The sequence below is a fragment of the Aquarana catesbeiana genome, linkage group LG05, assembly GCF_042186555.1.
Source record: "Aquarana catesbeiana isolate 2022-GZ linkage group LG05, ASM4218655v1, whole genome shotgun sequence".
Taxonomy (NCBI): domain Eukaryota; kingdom Metazoa; phylum Chordata; class Amphibia; order Anura; family Ranidae; genus Aquarana; species Aquarana catesbeiana.
This window is the reverse complement of record NC_133328.1, coordinates 173,190,204-173,212,535: the sequence shown is the minus strand read 5'-3', so window position 1 is coordinate 173,212,535 and position 22,332 is coordinate 173,190,204. Positions and strand designations below refer to the sequence as shown.

Below are 22,332 nucleotides of genomic sequence, written 5' to 3'. Positions count from 1 at the left end.
TCATTATGGTCTCATCAGACCACAGGACATGGTTCCAGTAATCCATGTCCTTAGTCTGCTTGTCTTTAGCAAACTGTTTGCAGGCTTTCTTGTATATCATCTTTATATGAGGCTTCCTTCTGGGACGACAGCCATGCAGACCAACATGATGCAGTGTGCGGCGTATGGTCTGAGCACTGACAGGCTGACCCCCCACCCCTTCAACCTCTGCAGCAATGTTGGCAGCACTCATTCATCTATTTCCCAAAGACAACCTCTGAATATGACGCTGAGCACGTGCACTCAACTCCTTTGGTCGACCATGGCGAGGCCTGTTCTGAGTGGAATCTGTCCTGTTAAACCGCTGTATGGTCTTGGCCACCGTGCTGCAGCTCAGTTTCAGGGTCTTGGCAATCTTCTTATAGCCTAAGCCATCTTTATGTAGAGCAACAATTCTTTTTTTCAGATCCTCAGAGATTTCTTTGCCATGAGGTGCCATGTTGAGCGATAACACCAAATTTAACACACCTGAGACCTTGTAACACTAACAAGTCACATGACACCGGGGAGAGAAAATGGCTAATTGGGCCTAATTTGGACATTTTCACTTAGGGGTGTACTCACTTTTGTTGCCAGCGGTTTAGAAATTAATGGCTGTGTTTGAGTTATTTTGAGGAGACAGATTAACAAATTTACACTGTTATACGAGCCGTACATGCACTACTTTACATTGCAGCAAAGTGTAATTTCTTCAGTGTTGTCACATGAAAAGATATAATAAAATATTTACAAAAATGTGAGGGGTGTACTCACTTTTGCGAGATAATGCATATACAAAGAAGATAAATCTAATGTAGTATTTTTATATCACACAATCTTTTGATGCAATGCTTTTATCCTTGTAAAAAATTATTTGGAATAACATTTTGCAATTTTAATGGTACTGTATGTGTGCCAATAAAATCCACGTATTTATTTTTTTCTGCTTCCCCGTTCAGGTAAATCTTGACGGTTTAAATCACTTTCAAGGGTTTTTTTTAAAGAAATGTTTTTCTTTTTTAATTAACACAAAACATTTGTTACAAGAATAATTTTTTACATCAGAACACACACCAGATTCAGTAACACAAATCAGGCTTCATAGTGACAACGAAGTAATGCTTTGCTAATAATGCGTTGTCTGTTAATTTGTCGCAGTTGTATGTATCTGGCACTGTGTATAAATGTACTGTTGCAAAAGATTTCTTTGGGGGGGGATAGAATGGGATAATACAATACCAGCTGGAGGTATTAAAAAAAAATGCCATTAATAGAAGAGAATAACATTTCCACAATAAAAAAAAGACACCTTACATAAAACAGCTTCTAATAAATAAAAATAAGTAACTGAAATATCTCTGGCTTAAAGGGGCGCTGTCACATGCCGATTAAGGACAGTCTTTTGGCAGCCCACCTTGCCCACCAAGGTATAGTCTCTGCACTCCCTCACTGCATTCTGGCTGAAGGAGTCCACCCTGAGAAAGCTTTGGCGCCAGAGTTTACTTGGGTGGAGTGACAGGACAAGCGCTCCATGTGACAGTGTTGGGGCTTCAATGGCCGCTCAGGTCCAAGCACTGTCAGGATAAGGGAGGGAGATTCACGTGCTCCCTCATATCTGGAGCTCCAGTGGAGATAGTGCAGATGGGTTAGTATACCTTGCTGATCTGGCGGACTTTCAGGTGGCACTGGCACTTTGTGCAGAACTGGAGGCGACAGTGTCTCTAAACACTGACCTTGTATTTAGTTTTTAGCAAGGAGACAACGTTCACTATGAGGAAATATTAGACCAATCAATGTAGGTCGAATGTTTCATTTCAATGCAATGAAGATAAAGCAGTAAAAGTATGATGCAATGGGAAAGATCAGATGCATTATGACCACTGCACTCTGCCTCTGAAGCATAGGACAGAAAAAAGTTACCCCAATGTCCTTAAGATGGAACAAAGATCACCTTGGGTAAAGAGAAGGCTGGGACAGTAAAAATCACCACTGGAGCCCCAGGAATGGTTCGTTACATGTAAGAGCAGCCAATTCTAAAACTTTATGAGCTGAAGTAAAGGCAACCAAAAAATTACCTTCTGTGTCAGATGGTCTAACATAATATCCTGAATTGGTTTAAATGGAGATTTCTGCACTACAGAAAGTGCCACCTAACGGTCCCATGGAGTCAACGGAATCTGAACCAGTGGAAAAATACATGTCACACCTTGTACAAAGGCACACACCAGGAAATGCAAAGAAATAGGTCTCTGAAAGAGGACCGCCAAGGCTCAGGACTCTGGCTTCAACAGTAATGCAGTTTAAAAGTGGAGTTCCACCCAAAAATGGAATTTCCACTTTTTGGAATCCCCCTCCGGTGTCACATTTGGCACTTTTCAGGGGGGAGGAGGGAGCAGATACCGGTCTACTACAGGTATTTGCTCCCGCCTCCTGGCATAGATCACCGCTGCGTATGCGGTGATCCACGCCACTTCCAGCACCTACACTGTCCTCCCCCACTGTCTTCTGGGAGACAGAAGACAGCAGGGACCAGTGAGGATGCGCAGCGTGACTCGGGCATGCGCAGTAGGGAAACAGGAAGTGAGGACACACAGCCTCACTTCCTGACTCCCTTAGCGAGGATGGCAGCGGCAGCACCCGGGAGCCGACGGACAGATCGGCTTCGGCTGCCGACATCGCAGGCTCCCTGGACAGGTAAGTGTCCATATATTAAGTCAGCAGCTGCAGTATTTGTAGCTGCTGGCTTTTAATATTTTTTTTTTTTTTTGCGGACCCCCGCTTTAAGCCAGTGACTGTAAAGAAGGATGGAAGATCAAGTCTTATGACAGGAGGATGGGTTGATCCAAAAGTGTCCATGGTTTGTCCACTGACAAGTTTACAATGTCTGAATACCACATTCTCCTAAGCGAGGACGGGGTGATCAGATTCACTGGAATGCCATCCCCCTGAATCCTATGACACAAACATGTTAAAAAAATATAACAATGAAAAGGCATAGAGCACTGATCTCATGGTGTCACCAGAGCATCCACCACAAATGCTCAGGGTCCCGGTTCTGGATATGAATCTCTCCAAGCTTTATATTTGTCCTGGACACCAGAAAATCTACGTTTGGGGTTCTCCCTCTTCTGCAGAGTTCCTTGAAAACTTCTGGGTGAAGTGCCCACTCCCACAAAGTCAGTTGATGGCTGAGAATATCTGACTGATAATTCTTTATGCTGGTAAAGTGGATGGCAGACAGGGCAGGGACAAAGTTCCACCCAAGACAAGATGAGATTCAGGCATAACAAGAGCAGCCAGGAGTTATGAATGGGAACAAGAGCATTATTGAATAGGAACATCTCTCTCGCCCCCTCCCCTGGTACTCTGCAAGACCCCAAACTTCACCCACCTCCGCATTACAGCCTACAGATCTTACCTCTGTAGGCCGTAATGTCAATAGGGCTTTACGGCCTACAGGGACACAACTCCCCGACTGGGGGGTACCCCCCTGGACCTGTAAAGCACCCCAACTAGTCCACTAGACAATAGAGAATTCATACAGGGTCCTGCAATGCAGGGTCCAGTCTCAAAAGATAACATAACAGGCCGTTCAAGCAATTTCAAAGCAAACTTCAGGTACTATTCCTCTTGGCAATAAGCCATAGGCAACAGATCCTGATAAGCTAGTCTTCTGTACCCAAATGAGACGTCTGAAAGAATTCTAGCAGGAAAATATGTATCGAGTGCAGAGACGGCACAGGCATGACCTAATACACTAGCAAAAAAACGAAGCTATGCCTAACTGTGAAGGGTTATGCCTAGGAGTAGGCATAATGTATAGAAAACTATACATTTTATCTGGAGTGGGGCTTTAGGAATGGGTTATCTGTTTTGTATATCAGATCTTAAACTGTGGCCTTAAATACAAAGGAAAGAGCAGCACATTTAAAATATGTAAAAAAAATACAATTTTAACCAATTACTCCTGTGAGAAGACACATTTGGCTGTAAAAATGGTGAGTACTACACACAATAACACTTTCAGCTCTCCATTAGGGCTGCAACTAACGATTATTTTCATAATCGATTAGTTGGCCGATTATTGTTTCGATTATTCGGTTAATAACCTTAAAAAAAAGTGTGGTGTATAATTTAGTTAATGTGTACAGTTTTTAAAAAAGGTAATTTATTCTTAAATATCTCTATGCAGTGGTAAATATAAATAACCAACTATATGGTTAGGGAGCAAAATATCAAATCCACTCTGAGCATAACAGACAGAAGAGATACACTGTATATACTATTAGAGGAGATATATACTATTAGAGGAGATATACTGTATATACTATTAGAGGAGATATACTGTATATAGTATTAGAGGAGATATACTGTATATACTATTAGAGGAGATATACTGTATATACTATTAGAGGAGATATACTGTATATACTATTAGAGGAGATATACTGTATATACTATTAAAGGGTGAATCTGGTAAATATCAGACTCAGTGATCAAATTTTTTTTATTAAAAACAAAAACAATGTCTTCCTTAAAAAAAAAAGTAATTTTAAGAACGTTCGTTCATTCATTCAGTGAATGTACAAAGATTTTTCGTCTGAATATTCTCGTCTGAAAATTGATCCGTGTGGCTCAGTACACACCTATGCAGTTTGCTTTTCATCTGTTTCTGCAGTGCTTTTTGCTGTGCGTTTTGATTTTTGCGCACGCGATTTTGCTGCGATTTGCGTTTTTGCATTTTTTTGGCCAATTTGTTGTTGGGCAGATTAAAAAACACATATTGCTGCAAAAAATTATTACATGCTTTTCTGCAGCTTCTCTATTGAAGTATATTGAACCAAATAAGCACCGTTTTGCGTGAACTTGTCCCATAGGAAAATATGTGAATGAACTGTAGTGCATTTCTGCAAAAAGCACCAAAAAAACACATAGATGTGAACCAGGTCTAAGACGTTTAGTAACATAATGTGGTGAAAAAACTAAAATTAGCCCTTTATAGTACAAAAAAATCACCACTGTAAGGGGTTAATTTTTTTTTAGTGTAGTACTGTAAAAGTAATATTTGCAGTAGCGATTATTTGTTCTTTTTGTACTATAACGGGCTCATTTTAGGTTTTTTTTTAACCCCATTATATTACTGGCCGATTAATCGATTATGAAAATAGTAATCGATTAATTTCATAATCGATTAGTTGTCGATTAATCGATTAGTTGTTTCAGCCCTACTCTCCATGTTTTCTGCCACAAGCGTAAGATTATTAAATCATTCATTCACAGAAATAGCTGGCTTCTAATGATTTTTTTTTATACTATAAAAATACCATGTGGCTATACATACATTAAAGTAGGTTGTAAAGTATCAAAAGTAATTATGATACTTTGTTTTAAAATAATAGTAATAGCACTGTCTTTTTTTCTAATAAAATTGATAAAGAACTTTATAAAGCACCAATTCTGTGCAGTCACATGTTTTCTTTTTTTGTCCTATTATCATTCCTGAGCAGAGGGACTCCAGTAGGAGCTGGTCTGTGATCTGGCTCTATCTGCATGTCTGTATCTCCTTCTCTCCTCCTTGCCCCGGAATGGCAGTGAGATGATTGAATTCGCACAGACCACGGACATGGCAAGGAGGGAGGGGAAGAGAGGGCGATACATGGAAGCTGCACAGAAAGCTAGATGACGAAAGACGTAAACTGACCATGCTGTCGTGGATCGGCAGCCATGACTAGCTTGGTCAGTTTACTAACAGCAGGCAGGATCAACCAGATATTATACTATATGTAAAGGAATACATAAGAGTGCAAGATCACTATACAGTTTATCCTGCCTTAAAGAACAAGGAACATGATAATTTTATTTTTTTTTTAGCTCTACAAACACTTTAAATTTTCTGAATAAACACAACATTAGTACTCCAAGTATATGCTTACTTGCTTTATAAAAAAAAACATACACCTCCCCGCCAAACTTAGAAATGTTCAGCAAGTGGGTCACATTAATACCTCAAACTCATGGTGGTTCCAAGAGATCACTGTTGCGCTTCCAAGCTCCCTGTCCACATTAAATGCTCGCATTTCTGCCTCAAGTGTGTCTCTCAACTCCTCCCTGGTTTTATAATTCCAGATCAAATTTGACCTTGCATGATCCTGATGGAATCTAGGAATTAAATTATACCAGTTTGAAATGTACATATCACACAACCACAAACACTATGCCAAAGAACTTACAATCATCAATACACTTTAAATCCCCTATGGTGAAATGCCTACATTACAAAAAACCATGTTAACTGGCTATGTAACATACTAGGCATTCTGTACATAGAAAGGAGTCATAGGATTTAGGCCTGTTGCACATGGGAGTAAAAAATGCTGAGTTTTTTACTGATCTGAAAAGAGATGCATTGTTGTCTATGAGACATTGCACACAGCTAAGTAAAGATCAGTAATACGGCGTTTAGTACAGAGCAGTAAACAAAAATAGAAAATTTTACATTTTGATGCAGCAATTTACTCTCGTGTTTACTCGTTTAAGCCTCTTGCACACTGCAGCTTGAGAAAAAGCTTAGTACAGCGTTTCTTTTTACTGATCTAAAATGCAGCCCATTGTTTACAATGTGCCTGTAGACACAGGTGCATAAACAAGAGGTGCATATTTTTTAGTTAAAATTAAAAAAAAAAAAAAATGGAAAAATCTGCTTTCCTGATCAGTATTATGTGTTAGTATGTGCAAATGTGTGCATATGAGCATAAATATTAATTTATTTTCCCTAGGAATGCATCGTGCGAGCACGCATATGTGTGCAAAAGAAGCACCTGAAATGATGTCCAAAAAAAGCAGATGCTCAAAACATCAGTACTATGTGCAAGAGGAGACCTTAATACGTTTACGTGAGTATAAGGCCTCTTGCACACGGTATTGATGTTTGAGCATCTGCTTTTTTTGGATGTATTTTCAGGCATTTGTTTTTTTCGTATATGCACACAATATAATCCTAGGGAAAATTCATTAATATTTATGCTTTATTTATTATCTATTTTTTTTCATTCAAGAATAACTTCTTTATATGCCTGCGTGTACAGGCACATTGTAAACAGTGGGCTGTAGTCTGGATCAAAAAACGCCGTACTGAGCTTTTTCAAGCTGCAGTGTGCAAGAAGCCTAAGTGAGTATATTACAATACTGGCAAAGAAGAAGAATTTTACTTGTATGCTTGCACACCTTTACTCGCCTATATTCAACATTACTCAGGTCTTTACACACATTTTTTCACAAGTTCCTGAGTAAACACCAGTAAATTATGATGCCTGTGTGCAAGGGGCTTTATGCTGTGTGTACGCCTGCTGTAGTCACTGATGTACAGTATATGCCATGTAGTAGAGCATTGAAAGTTTGTTTTCCCAAAAATAATTTTTTTCTGAAAACTACATTTAGGTTAAGCTACATTGTTCAGCTTAGAAGTGCTTAGTATAATTTAGTATTAAAAGCAGACTTCCACAATCTAGGTTTACTGGATTATTCACGATCTATAACAAATACACATTTTACAATATCACGTGTTTTGGAAAATATCTAAAATGTTTAGCACTTTAAAATGTAGTACAATTTACCTGTAGTAGAAAAGTTCCCAGTTAAATTCTATTTTTATTCTCTGTCGTCTTTTTCGAAGGATAACAGGCTTTTGGGCTAAATTCTGAATACAAAACACAAACACAATGTAGTTTTAAAATGTTCTTGCAGCAGCTTTCATAACATTAACCAGTTACCCCAACTGTCACTTATTTATATTGCTATACTTTCATTTAGCTGTGTGGCTGTAAATCAAGGTGATTAAGCATGCTTGAAATTATTAATCTAAGACACTAGCAGTTCCATCCCTTAGCGGATTATTTTCCTCTTGCTGACAGTACCATATAGAGCAGATCGCAGGTAGATAATGTGGGAGCGGTTCAGTGACCACAAGAAAAGAAAGAAGATGCAGAAACAGAGGGGAGAGAGAGTTTGGGTCTAAATAGGCAAATGGAAACAGGACTGTGGTTGGGGAGGTAGAGCTGGAGCTGACTGTGCACAGGTGAGAGAGGAGGCAGAGAGAGAACTGACTGATGTAGAGACATAGGGGGAGAGGAAGAATGGAAGTTAAAGCTGAACTTCAGCCAAAAGGGGGAGATCCCCTTATTGTCCTCCTCCTCTACCACATTTAGCACGTGTTTTTTTTTTTTTTTTGGGGTGGGAAACCGTAACTAGTCTTGATAGGTACCCACTCCCACTCAGATCGTATGGGCACCCCTCTCCTTGCCAGCAGCCTTCTGGGAAACATCACAGGTCCCAGGAGGCTGTGGGACCATTCTGAAAGTGTAGCGCGGTCTACACATGCTCAGTGGGAAGCTGGCTGTAAATCCGCCAGGAGTCACAGATGGCTTTCCATGGTTAACATGCCAGCGCTAGGGATCCAAAGGCCGACGAAGAACCAAGCTAATTTATTAGGAGCAGCGGACTTCACTTTTTTTCTTTCTAGGGTGAAGATCCTCTTTTAAGCATGTTCTGTGGGAAGGGATGCTGGAGATGAATTGAAGCAGAAAGGAAGCTGACGGTGGACTAGAGGGAGTTAGAAAGTGGTATAGATTAGAGAGAGCTGTTAGAGAACATAGTTCCACATGCTACATTAATTCCCACTGGCAGACTACTACAGTAGTGAGAGCAAAAGTCACAATCTTTTTACAACACCAGCAGGACTAAAACTCACATGTGCAGTACCCAGCTGGTCACATCTGAAACGTACATATACTGCGAGCAGATAAGACTCACGTGCGCTGTGAGACACTGGTTTGGCCAAGGCTCATATATGATGTAAACAGCTATTTAGAGCGGATTAAGCAGATCTAGACTAGACTGATCTAGACTCTGATTAATGCAGTGAGAAATTTCAGGAAACAGATGTAGAATCCACCAAAGAACACAGAAGTTGCAATGCTTTTTAATAAAATACTGGCAGGACAAAATACAGGAAGCATGTAACACATGAGAGAAAAAAAAATCTACTCACCAGATTTCTATCCTAAGGTAGTTGATTTATAAAAAAAAAAAAAAAAAAAAAAATTATGAAAGGGAGTAAAAAATATGACAGGAAAACAATGCCATATAGTCAAGTTTACAAAAGAGAATAGATTAAATGATTATGCTGGTTGCTTAAAAGTAATTTTTCTCCTATTAAGTATAAATACCAGATATACTGTATTATTCCTCCAAGAACTGATGCTAGCATTATCATTTTCTACCACACAGATAAGTAATCAGCCTACCCAAGCCTGATGAGATGTAATATTTGTGGACTTTAGCATCTACAACTACAGTGTAATGGTTGGGGCCAGCAGGCTGAGTTAGGAACTATGTTGCAACCAGGACCCATCAAAACGTAGAAAAATCAGCATTAAAAAGTAGCGATGACACATCTTCTGTGATATTTCTCATCTCTAAATAGGTACAACCGTTGGTCACAGCCCTGCATCAAGGAGGAGATGTAAGGCACGATACAGATCAGCTCATCTTCTACACTTTTTTGCTAGGTTACATGTATGTGTATAGCAGCTAAGCCTTAAGGTGAACAGAACCATATATATGGTTTTTGATATACAGTTGCAAGTCTACTCTTAGAAGTACTTTCCGTTTGTTTATACCAGAAAATATCAGTGCCTTTTCATTAAGGATCAGGATAGGCTGTTCATAGACCTAGGAATACTGTTGTTGTGCCTATATAACTACACCGTCCCGAGACAGTGCTCCAGCCCTATCCCATTTATGTGAAGTATCCCTTACATCAAAGATAAAATGCACAGTGGCACAGATTGGTTCCTTTCATGGCACAACAACAGGGATCTATAGAGCACCATTTGAGTCAAAGAAACACAGAAGTGTGACAGCAGAAAAAAAGACCAAGAGGTTAATCGAGTCGACCCAATTGTTTAATTATTTGCTTATATTTATACTTTTTTTTTTTCAAAATTTTTGTCTGAGTATAGATTATGTTTGAATAGATAGAGCATGTATGAATTCACTTACTGTTCACTAACTCACTACCCTCTGTTGGAAGTCTATTCCAAGGATCAATTACTCTTTCAGTAAAATACTAAGATTCGTTTTGAACTATCCTCCTATTAGTTTGAGATCAAGTCCCTCGTGTTCGTGATTTTGATTTCATACTGACAATACTGCCCTCATGAACCGTATTCACACCCTTAATGTACTTAAAGGTTTAAGTCAAAGCGCTTCCTTTCTTTCTTCCAGACTGTAGCTATTAAAGCGGAGTTCCACACAAAAATGGAACTTCCGCTTTTCGGAACCCTCCCCCCCTCCGGTGTCACATTTGGCACCTTTCAGGGGGGAGGGGGGTGCTGATACCTGTCTAAGACAGGTATTTGCACCCACTTCCGGCATAGACTCCCATGGGAGTCTATGCCTCTTCCCGTCCCAACCGCGCTGTCTGCTGGGAACACACAGCTCCCAGGAGAGAGCGGGGACCACTAGGGACGCGCAGCGCGACTCGCGCATGCGCAGTAGGGAACCGGAAAGTGAAGCCGCAACGCTTCACTTCCTGATTCCCTCACCTAGGATGGCGGCGGCAGCTGCCGAGAACCGAGCGGGTTCTCGGCGTCCCCAACCGACATCGCTGGACCCTGGGACAGGTGAGTGGGCATGTATTAAAAGTCAGCAGCTGCAGTATTTGTAGCTGCTGGCTTTTAATATTTTTTTTTTTTTGGCGGTGTGGGTGAACCCCCGCTTTAAGTTCCTGAAGTGTCTCCTTAAACGTCTCATCCCTCAGACCTTTCACCATTTTTGTTGCCCGTCTCTGGACCAGTTTTATATTATCAATATATACCAATATATTTTTGTAAGTGAGGTCTCCAGATCAGGACTTTCCTGCTGATGACTCCTCTAGTGATGCATCCTACAATTCTATTTTCTTTTAGCCACACTGTTTGCTCATTTTACAGTCATCTGAAAGAAGTACTCCTAAATGTTTTTCCTCTGTTGTGTTGGCTGACACTGTACTTAATCATGTAGTCTATCAAGATATTTTATTTTTTTAGGTGCATTATTTTACATTTAGAAACACTTAATTGCAGTTTCCAATGCTTTGACCAATCTTACAGCAATGCCAAATCATGTTCCATATTACAGACACCTCCAGGGATATCAACCTTATTACACACTTTTGTATCATCAGCAAAAAGACATCACTTACCAACCAAACCTTTAGTTATATCACTTACATATACATATATATTTGTTGATTAAATAGAACAGGGCCTAGTACAGAGCCTTGTGGTATACCACTAGAGACGGGTCTCCATTCCAAATGAACCCCATTTACAACCATAGTCTGGTATCTACCCTTTAGCCAACTGCATATCCACTAAACCACCCAACCCTCTTTTTTTTTTTTTAATCAAATCATTATGTGCAACTGTATCAAATGCTTTGCGGAAATCAAGCTCCACCCTGATTCAAAACAATGGTAATATAATCAAAGAATTCAGTCAGGTTAATCTGACATGACCTGATCAGTAAAGCCATGCTGCCCAGTAAATTGTAATATTTGTCCTGTAAATTGTAATAATTGATCAATTATCCTTCTGTTTAGACGTGATCCCATTAACTTGGCTACAACTGATGTTAAACTCACTGGCTTGTAATTGACAGCTTTTATCTTTCTATCCTTGTTGATAGGTACAATATTCACTGTCGGCCAGTTATGGGAAACTTCTCCTGTTAGAAGATATTGATTAAAGAGATCTCTTAATCGTCCAACAACTATATCTTGAAGTTCTCTAAAAATTTTGGGATGAATACCATCAAGGCCCATTTGATTTATTAAGCTTGAAATTAGCTAGTTCCTCTGCCACCTGAAAATTAACCATCATTACTAGAACCAATATGGTCCCGCAACTTGTTATCATTAGTGCAATTTATTTCTGAGAAGATCGAAAAGAAGTAATTGTTTAAATTGTTTGCTACATCCAGGTCTCACTCAACGCAAGTGTCCAGTTTTTATTTTAGTGATCTTATTGTATTTTGTTTTCCGTTTATCACGATGTACCTTTTGTCTCCTTTCTTAATAGATTGTCATTTAATCCTCTTTCTGAGCTTTGACAGCACTTGATAATGTGTTTGGCCTCTTTTTGTTTATTTTTATACACTTCTCTATCATCTACACTTTGTTTTAATGAATCTCCTATATGCATTTTTTTTTCTCCTTACTAACCTACATTCCTTTTTAGTGAACCATATTTTTTTTTCTTCCTTTACTCCTAGTAAGTTTCCCAACAATTTCAAGTTGCCTCTAGGATGGTAGACTTTAACAGTGCCCACTGATTACCGACTCCTGTCGTTTTACTTCACCCATAATCCAGTATTGTGTCACTGAACATGGTAAAGGACATGGGTTTTAGAACATTGATGTAAATAGAGCCTAGCAGCAAATGGATTTAAAGATTTCATTTTAGCACAACCTTTTACAATTATACCACAACATACCTCTTTTTGTGCTATTCCCATCCTATCCCTCCAGTGCAACAACACCAAGTCAACTTTTTCCTTGGCAAATTTTTCAACTTCCTTGGCAGCTTTTCCAGCAATCCTTTGCCACTCAGGGACTTTGTTGAATTGTCCATATTGGTCCTAATGAAAGGCAGTCATACACAAAAAAAAATAAAATGTGTATATAAACAAATTTAAAAATTACAGGGCTAGATTTTGAGGCGTAAGAGACGGTTCACAGGTGTGCTTGCGCGTTCCCGTGCGATACGATCTTGCAACCCATTTCTTTTTGAATGGGCTGAAATCATACTGGGTCGCAGAGAAAATAGCGCATGCACTATTTATTAAAAAAACGTGCCACACCAAATACCAAGCTACTACGGTGCAATACAATTGGGTGCCCACAAATGCACTGCATTTACAATCCACGTTTAAGGTGCTGTTAATACTACATTGGCACCTGCAGCAGATCACAAAGGCTGTATTGTTTTGAGCGCCGCACAGGAAACAAACATAGAACTTGCCTTTCTCACACTGCGTTTTGGTGTGATCCTGCCATAATACACTGTGACAGTAACAATCGTTAACAATAATAATGTGCTTTAGAACCAACCATTATAAGATAACACCACAGAACTAATATTTGCAGGATAACCCATGAGTTACCCCTTAAACATTTTTTGTCCTTAGCTACTGCTGCAACACAATAGGTTTACATATTCACCAGAGGTCTCCAAACTTTCTAAACAAAAGGCCAATTTACTGTCCCCCAGAATTTAGGGGGGCTAGACTGTGGTCAGTGGGGGTAGATATTGTCCTGGCGTCAGTGGCAGTAAACAATGCCCCATCTTTGATATTAGGGGAAGGAATAGTGACCCATATTTGGTGTCAGTGGTAGGAATTATGCCCCAATGTTTGTGTCAGTGGGAGGAATAGTGTATCTTATCATCAGGGAGGGCTGGTTAATTTTCACAAAAGCCCAACAAAAGCCATTTTATATTTTTAATAGACTGGAAATAGTAAAATATTTTTATCACTGTCCATCACCCATTTGGCCCTGTAACACCAGAACAAGAAATGAGGGGAAACCACTGTCACTGGGACTGCAAGACAAAGACAGTAACAATAACCCGACAGGTTACAACCCTTCCCTATCTTACTGAAAAATCTGTTTTTTTTTTTTTTTTTTTTTTTTTATACAGCCTGTGTTCCCCTGCAGAGATTTCCCATCACTTCCTGTTCCAACAGACAGCATAGGGAAGTTCCTTTGGTTCAAACATAAAAATAAAAAAAAACAGTTAAACATTCCTTGAGCCCTGCTGCAATTTTATTACAACTGAGCTACATGACAATAAAAATGAAATGTGCGATAAAAACTTACAGTTGCAATTTTTAAATTATCCCTGATATGCATTCGATCAATATCCTTTTCTGGTACTGGATCCTTACTGTCCAAGTATATTAGCAAACCTGGGGGCTGGGGAGTTGAAGAAACAAGTCGAACAAGTCAAACAAAGGCATTTCAAATATACTATACTAACTATATCCAGTAAATATGACCGTAATATATAACCAAAATACCATGGTAAAATTCACAAAAAAATCTGAAGCGAACAGTTCATACAAAAGTTAGATTAACTTCTCTTACCAAAATGCGCTTGAGCAAATTAAAAGATGTTGTATTTTCTGCTGTCCAAAGACCCACTAAGTGTCTGCTCAACTGTCTGAAAAACAGTCCAATGTAAATAAAAATGGAGAAAAACAATAGTTTTATTATATATATAATTTTCTACAGTTAGTACACAATGTAAGATATTACAGTAAAATGTAGCTTAATGTATCACCATGTCAGCCTTAGCTCGAAGTACAATACTGCAGAAAGCGATGCCAATGTCATTACACCTGTGCAGCTTCCTTTGAAGACTGCTGCAAACAGAAAGCCCTAGGATATCACATGACCTGCCAGAAGATGGTAGATCTGCTTCAAGATAAGTGCATGTATTACTAAGATAAAAAATATGGAAAAATGACTAAAGCTCAATGCTTGAGTCATCTGACAAACTAGATACTTGGAAATTGGTAGATCAAAGTATTCCATGTCCTTTTATAAGTCATTTCCTTTTTCTGCTACATGTCACTGTCTAGTGGTGGTATGGGGTGCAGAGAGTTCTGTATGAAAATAAAATGCTCTATATCAGGTTTACTTGAAAGGGAAGTGCAATGTGTAAGTGCTCTCTGCAGTCACAAACACAGAGCAGAGGAGGCAGAGGAAAACAACCCAATTCCTCAGTTCTACCCACCTGTTTGTAAGCATTCTCTGATCAACACTTATTGTAAACATGGCAGTGTGCAAGTGTCGAGGTAAGGCACCTTCACTGAGAGCAAGGTCTTGCATCTTTGTTGCAATTTCTTTGTCTGCTTCCTTGAACAAAAAAGGAATATTGAAGTAACTGCATACACATAACAAATTAATCTATTCTCAGTATGTAGTTTAAAGGTAAAAAAATAAAAAAATAAAAAGTAAAATTTGACAATTAAGGCACATTTGTTATTAAGCAAAATATTTAAAAACTGGTTTTGTTTTTCTTCCAGCAATTACCACTTGAATTAGTGCAATGTTTAGTATGCTATAAATAGTTTATGCATTACAGTAAAACCTTGGCTTGCGAGCATAATTCGTTCCAGGAAACATGTTTGTAATCCAAAGCACTTGTATATCAAAGCGAATTTCCCCATAAGAAATAATGGAAATTCAGATGATTCGTTCCACAACCATTTATTCATAGGTCTTTCAGTTTATAGTCCATATAAACAGATTATTTTAATATGATAGGTTGTGTAACCATAAAATGTCCATCCACAAATGGAAGTCTCCACAAGGGGATTAGAAGCAAAATCCAGCAGGAGCTACAGAGTATAAAAGAGAAGAGAGGTGCCTCTAAGTGTAGCAATATGGTCACATTTAATGAAGGTCCAACACTTAGCAGCTCACATGGTTGATTAAAAGAGGCACATTTAAATATGCAAGCATCTGGGGTAAAGCTGTCAACATAGACCATCCTCCGGCTCTCATTGCTGTCAATCTACAATCGTGACTGGGAAGACTACTCTGCAGTAGAGCGTTCTGAAAGTGAGGCTTGAAGTACTCATGGAGCACAGCGTGGAAGGGATGACGTCGATGGTGGTGTGGAGGATGTGGACAGCTTTACCCTGGAAGCTCGCATACTTAGATGTGCCTGTTTTAATCATCAACCATGTGAGTTGCTAAATGTTGTACCTTCATTAAATGTAACCATATTGCTACACTTAGAGGCGCCTCTCTACTTTTATACTCAGTTGAGACTTGACGCTACTTGTATATCAAGACATTGCTTGTATATCAAGTCAAAAAATTTATGAAAACATTTTGCTTTTTTGCTTTGTCTTACAAAACGCTCTCAAACCAAGTTACTCTTAAAACAAGGTTTTACTGTAATTAAAAAGTTATGGGTATAATATTTTAAACTATGGGCCTTTTCAACTTGATACATATATTTCATGATTGGGATGCTAAAAGTATAAAAGCTGACCCGTCTTCTGAATATGTCAGATGTAGGAAAAGACTTCATTAGTGAAGGTGGGTGATTTTACCACTGGTGAGGTTTCGCCAGTGGCAGAATCACCTATCTGACATGGCTCTTGGAGACCCATGAAATTCAGCAGTAATGAAAAACAAACTGAATATCTGCATTGTAACAATGTCAGACTGAAAAGTTGTTGCATTTCTCAATTACCATTAAAATACCTACTTCTATGATAGCCTTCATTACTAAACCAGCTCCTTTTACAATGGCCATGGATGGATGCTACAAGAAAACAGAAGTGTGTTATAACAGACTAATTTTCACCATACAAAAACAATATTTTGCACAGAGCAGTACATACTACAGAACTGCTGACATAGTCAGTGCAATTAAACACACAGAGGGTTATTTACTAAGGCTAGAGAGTGCACAATCAGGCTCACTTCTGCATAGAAACCAATCAGCTTCCAGGTTTTATTGCTAAAGCAAGCTGAGGTTTAGAAGCCGATTCCTTTCTATGCAGAAGTGAGCCTGATTTTGCACTCTCCAGCTTTAGTAAATAAACCCCACAGTCATATCAGCATATAAAACACACTGCTTGCTACATTTGAACTTTACTCTTGAACAAAATCTTGCCACGCTGATAACAGTCTTGCTGCCAATATAAGATGCACCGTCACATTTTCCCAGATGCAGAAGTGTAAGTCTGCCTTCTAGAAGACCAAAGATACTCAGCTGGAGGGCTCACATGCTTCCCTCCTATTAGCCTTGTATTGTACCTGGTGGGGGCAAGTGAGTGACCGCAACAATGAGAAGCTTAGAGAGGAATGTGTGGGGAAGAACCGGGAGCACTAGACCTAATGAGTAGTTAACACTTGCAGCACGCAGGGGATCACCGCAAGAGTATTTCTTTGTGCCTGGATTTCGGCTTTAAATCTTCAGAACAGTTCCTACTTTTTATGATTATTTAAAATATATCAATAGCCTTAAATTTTTTTAGTGTTGCATAGAGTAGGGAATGATTAGCACATAACAGATGGTGAAGAAAAATCTTCCAATGGCGACACCTATTCCAGTGACAAGTACCCAAGAGACGATTTCCAGTCAAATTTTCGTCTTCATCCAAAGCGCAAACACATTTTTGTTCCAAACACATTTTCATAAATTTGGAGGCTGGCTCTCATTTCAGTCTGGGTGGCTAAAGATTTTACATACCTTAGTAAGTAGAATACTATCATATTCTAATTGCAAAAATAGAACATTACGCTAATACATAAAACATTCACATATCAGTGATGTATTTCCTATAAAAATCATTTTTTAAATCAGCTTGTGCATTTACCTGATATCGGCCCTTCACTTGCGGAAGCTTTTTTAGGTTATACTGCATGACACCTGTCTTTAAAGTATCTATAGCCATAACATTTTTCCCAGCTTTGGCTAGAGTGCGAAAAAATTTAAGGCTGCAACTAAAGATTATTTTCATAATCGATTAGTTGGCCGATTATTGTTTTGCTTAATCAATTAATCGGTTAATAACCATAAAATAAAAGTGTGGTGTAAAATTTAGTTAATACGTAAAGTTTTTAAAAAATGGCAATTTATTCTTAAATATCTCTATGCAGTGGTAAATATAAATAACCAACTATATGGTTAGGGAGCAAAATATCTAATCCACTCTGAGAATAACAGATAGAAAAGAAATCCTGTATATACTATTAGAGGAGAGATATCCTGTATGTACTATTAGAGGAGAGATATACTAGATATACTATTAAAGGGTGAATCTGGTAAATATCATCAGACTCAGAGATCAATTTTTTTTATTTAAAAAACAAACAAAAACAAATGTCTTCCCTCAAAAATGTAATTTTAAGAACGTTCGATTTTCTAATTGTTAGTGGGGTCAAATCTATGTTCAGTTTCAACTACAGTGATGGGAAAATTTGGAAATAGAAAACTTCTTGGTGAAAGGAATTTTAAAGTTTTCGTTCAGAAATTACATTCATTTTAAAAACAACGTTAAAAACAAGTGAAAATTTCAAACAACATTCTATCATTCAGCAAATGTACAAAGATTTCATCTGAATATTCTCGTCTGAAAATTGATCTGTGTGGCCAGCACAAGGCTCGGTACACACCTATGCAGTTTACTTTTGATCTGATTCTGCAGTGCTTCTGCTGCGTGTTTTGATTTTTGCGCACGTGATTTTGCGGCAATTTGCGGTTTTGAATTTTTTTTGCCCAATTTGTTGTTGGGCAGATTAAAAAACACAAATTGCTGCAAAAACGCATTACATGCTTTTCTTCAGCTTCTCCATTGAAGTATATTGAACTAAAAAAAAAGCACCGTTTCGCATAAAAGAAAAAAAAAGTCCCCTGCCCCTTTCCAAATACGCAGCTGCTGAAAAAAGCATAGATGTGAACGTGTCCCATAGGAAACCATGTAAATGAACTGTAGTGCGTTTCTACAAAAAGCACATAGGTGTGAACCAGGCCTAAGACGTTTAGTAACATAATGGGGTTAAAAAAACTAAAATTAGCCCTTTATAGTACAAAAAAAGCAGATAATCACTACTGTATGGGGTTCATTTTTTTATTGTAGAACTGTGAAAGTAATATTTACACTAGCTATTATTTGCTCTTTTTGTACGCTTGATGTGATTTTTTTTTTACCAAAAATATGTAGAAGAATACATATTGGCCTAAACTGAGGAAAAAAAAAAAAAAAAATATATATATATATATATATATATATATATATATATATATATATATATATATATATATATATATATATATATATATATATATATATATATATATATATATATATATCTTTGTGGGATATTTATTATAGCAAAAAGTAAAAAAAATTGCGTTTTTTTCAAAATTGTCGCACTTTTTTTGTTTATAGCGCAAAAAATAAAAAACCGGAGGTAAGCAAATACCACCAAAAGAAAGCTCTATTTGTGGGTAAAAAAGGACGTCAATTTTGTTTGGGTGCAATGTCGCACGACCGCGCAATTGTAAGTTAAAGCGACGCAGTGCGGAATCGCAAAAAGTGCTCTGGTCAGGAAGGGGGCAAAATCTCCCGCGGCTGAAGCGGTTAATGGCATCCCAGTCTTAGTCTGTAGGGCTCAATATTGAGTTGGCCCACCCTTTGCAGCTACAACTGCTTCAACTCTTCTGGGAAGGCTGTCCACAAGGTTTAGGAGTGTGTCTATGGGAATGTTTGACCATTCTTCCAGAAGCGCATTTGTGAGGTCAGGCACTGATGTTGGATGAGAAGGCCTAGCTCGCAGTCTCCACTCTAATTCAACCCAAAGGTGTTCTATCAGGTTGAGGTGCAGGCCAGTCAAGTTCCTCCACCCCAAATTCGCTCATGCATGTCTTTCTGGACCTTGCTTTGTGCACTGTGCACAGTCATGTTGTAAAAGGAAGGGGCCATCCCCAAACTGTTCCCAAAAAGTTGGGAGCATGAAATTGTCCAAAATGTCTTGCTGACGGCTTACGAGATCCCTTCACTGGAACTAAGGGGCCAAGCTGAACACCTGAAAAATAACCCCACACCATAATCCCCCCTCCACCAAATGAATTGGACCAGTGCACAAAGGAAGGAAAACCTAGTAGTAAATCTCTCCTCATACCCTCTATCCACAGGGGAAGTCTAAGTACTGAATAAAAGGTTGGTATTTGTCCCAAACTATTTGGGTTACAGATTAGAGGTGGACATTGACTTTGAAATATTCTTTTGTACATGAAGATTAGGTGCCTATTTTGAACTTGGCACAAATCAAACTCAATCAAGTTTTTCTTCTCCTGAAATGAACTTGATGATTTGCAGGAAACTGAGGAGTTGAACTGATCAAAATAAGTTTGTATGCGGTGGAACCCTTTGTCAATCTGCTACAGGAGGGATGTTAAAAGCATGCATTGGCAACCGTGGCATGGACAACCCCATGGGTATTTATCTTGGGAAGAATGGACATCTCTTAAAACACGTTGTGAAAACAAAGAGCTCCTCCCAGGACCTCCTGCTCTCTAGCTCCCTTGTTACCTCTTCCGATGCTCGCCTTCAGGACTTCTCCAGAGCCCCTCCCATGCTCTGGAACGCTCTTCCCCGGTATGTCCGATCAGCCCCTAATATGTCCACCTTTAGGAGATCCCCAAAAACGCACTTATTCAGGGAAGCCTATCCCACACCCACCTAACAACTGTCCCTGAGCCACCCCCATCAAAATCATTCCCCTTATTCAGGGAAGCCTATCCCACACCCACCTAACAACTGTCCCTGAGCCAGCCCCATCAAAATCATTCCCCACATCTATTACATTTTGTTCCACCACCCCCTCCCTTTAGAATGTAAGCTCTACGAGCAGGGCTCTCCAGTCCCTTCTGTATTGAACTGTACTGTAATTCTGCTGTCTCCCCTCTACATTGTAAAGCACTGCGTAAACTGTTGGCACTATATAAATCGTGTATAATAATAATAATTTTGTCTTTAAGCCAGCTGACAACGGTGGAGCTACCGTGGCACTGAACAAATTAAATTAACATGCTGAAGTGTTGCGACAGTTATCTGATAGGAAGGTATACTGCAAAATTGCAAAGTAATCCACTAGTGGGGGCTATGATATTCAAGGTCAATATGAATGCTTCAGAACAAGGCATCATTAATAAAAATAAAAACTCAAAAAATTCTTGGTTACCGATTTTTTAATAATCCCATTGTTTTATTGCATCCATAAGATCCACAAGCACCCCACAAAACCACCAGGCTGTCTCATTGTGGCCAGGAACAATTTAGTCTTCCAGTCTATAGCTATTTTTCTTTATCCGTTTCTGCTTCTATTTAAATTTATTTTTCTCTCACTATTTGTCCTGTTGCACTTTTTCTATTTCTCTATTTCTTTTCTCACCTGCATGGACGGTGTGAGCCTACCCTGAAGTCCAGTGGGAGGATATGTGTCAACATGTGTCAAGGTACAGCCCTAATTCTTTGGGAGGTGGACTAGAGACAAACCCTTAAGTGCACCTTTTTGTTTGTCTTTCACATGCACTTTTGTACACTCAGGGTTTTATTTTTGCGCACCACTGCAGGTTCTGCTTCCCAGGGTGGAAGGTATACATTAATTTCTGCTATACAGCACTGTTTTTTTTAACCTTAGTCATATAGGAACACTACCTAAGGGGTGTGGCATATCTAGCATGGCTGTGTGCTATCTTTACACATCTGTTCCACACAAGGAAGGGCTGAATGGTATGACTCTACCCCTCAATATGGTTTCTTTCTCTAGAGCTTTTACAAAATTATTCTGACAAAGTATTACTTTTGCTTCAATGGGGATTGTTACCAGCAATGCCAAGGCACAGCTATGGGGTCCAATGCGGCCCCTAGGTATGCCAAGTTTTTGATTATGGCAGACTTTGAGGAGAGTTATGTATATGGCAATCCACTGTACATGAGACATGCCCTTATATTGCTCACATATATACACAATATCTTCTTCATCTGGCATAGTACAGAGGCAGATTTAAGGGCACGGCTGGATGAATGTCATCCAACGATCTCTTCACTTTGGATACAGTAAAACAGATACACACTTTTTGGATGTTCTTGTGAAACCAATGTACATACACATGCAAACACATACCGACAGTAATACATACTTGCATAGAAAATGTTTCTAGAGGATCTAAAATGTGGGTTGCCATACAGTCAGAATAGCACCCTCAGATACAATGTAGAGTGTGATCAGGCAGTTAGGATGCTGGAGGATTTCATATAATCGAGGTTATATACTATATGCTAGACAGGTTATTCAAAGAAATGAAAGAATGTGACCTGTGCAGTGTTTCTTTGACCTTGTCTGGTTCCAACTTGGCCATACACTGTATAATCAGACTGAATGGCCTGATGAGTTGCTAAGTGATAGAACTGCATAGGTTAGTTTACATAATGTTCAGTCTGTATGAACCCTCGCAAGATTGTGCAGAGATTGAATTGTCTGATTGCATAGTAAACGTCCAGGTATAGAAAGGGGTTTTCCCTTTGCGGTTTAAATGTATTGCTTACGGCTTTCTTTTTATAAACATTTGTATTAAATATGTGTACAGTGTCTTAAATCTGGTGCACATTGTTTTATCTACTACACTTACCTGCTTTACACATGGCCCTTTTCCTAATCATGGTCATTTTGTTTACATTTTG

The 22,332-nt window shown here is 38.9% G+C and overlaps 1 protein-coding gene across 1 annotated transcript in view; it reads right to left on the bottom strand.

Moving 5' to 3' along the window:
- DNAJC13 (DnaJ heat shock protein family (Hsp40) member C13) overlaps positions 1-22,332 on the bottom strand; it is a 288,371-nt gene that overhangs the window by 98,041 nt on the left and 167,998 nt on the right. The window contains exons 16-23 of the mRNA XM_073630350.1: positions 16,344-16,400; positions 14,856-14,977; positions 14,204-14,279; positions 13,937-14,032; positions 12,553-12,696; positions 9,065-9,076; positions 7,632-7,714; positions 6,024-6,177 (exon numbers count right to left, since the gene is read on the bottom strand). Of these exons, the coding sequence (XP_073486451.1) occupies positions 6,024-6,177; positions 7,632-7,714; positions 9,065-9,076; positions 12,553-12,696; positions 13,937-14,032; positions 14,204-14,279; positions 14,856-14,977; positions 16,344-16,400 (744 nt within the window). The remainder of the gene's footprint in view (positions 1-6,023; positions 6,178-7,631; positions 7,715-9,064; positions 9,077-12,552; positions 12,697-13,936; positions 14,033-14,203; positions 14,280-14,855; positions 14,978-16,343; positions 16,401-22,332) is intronic.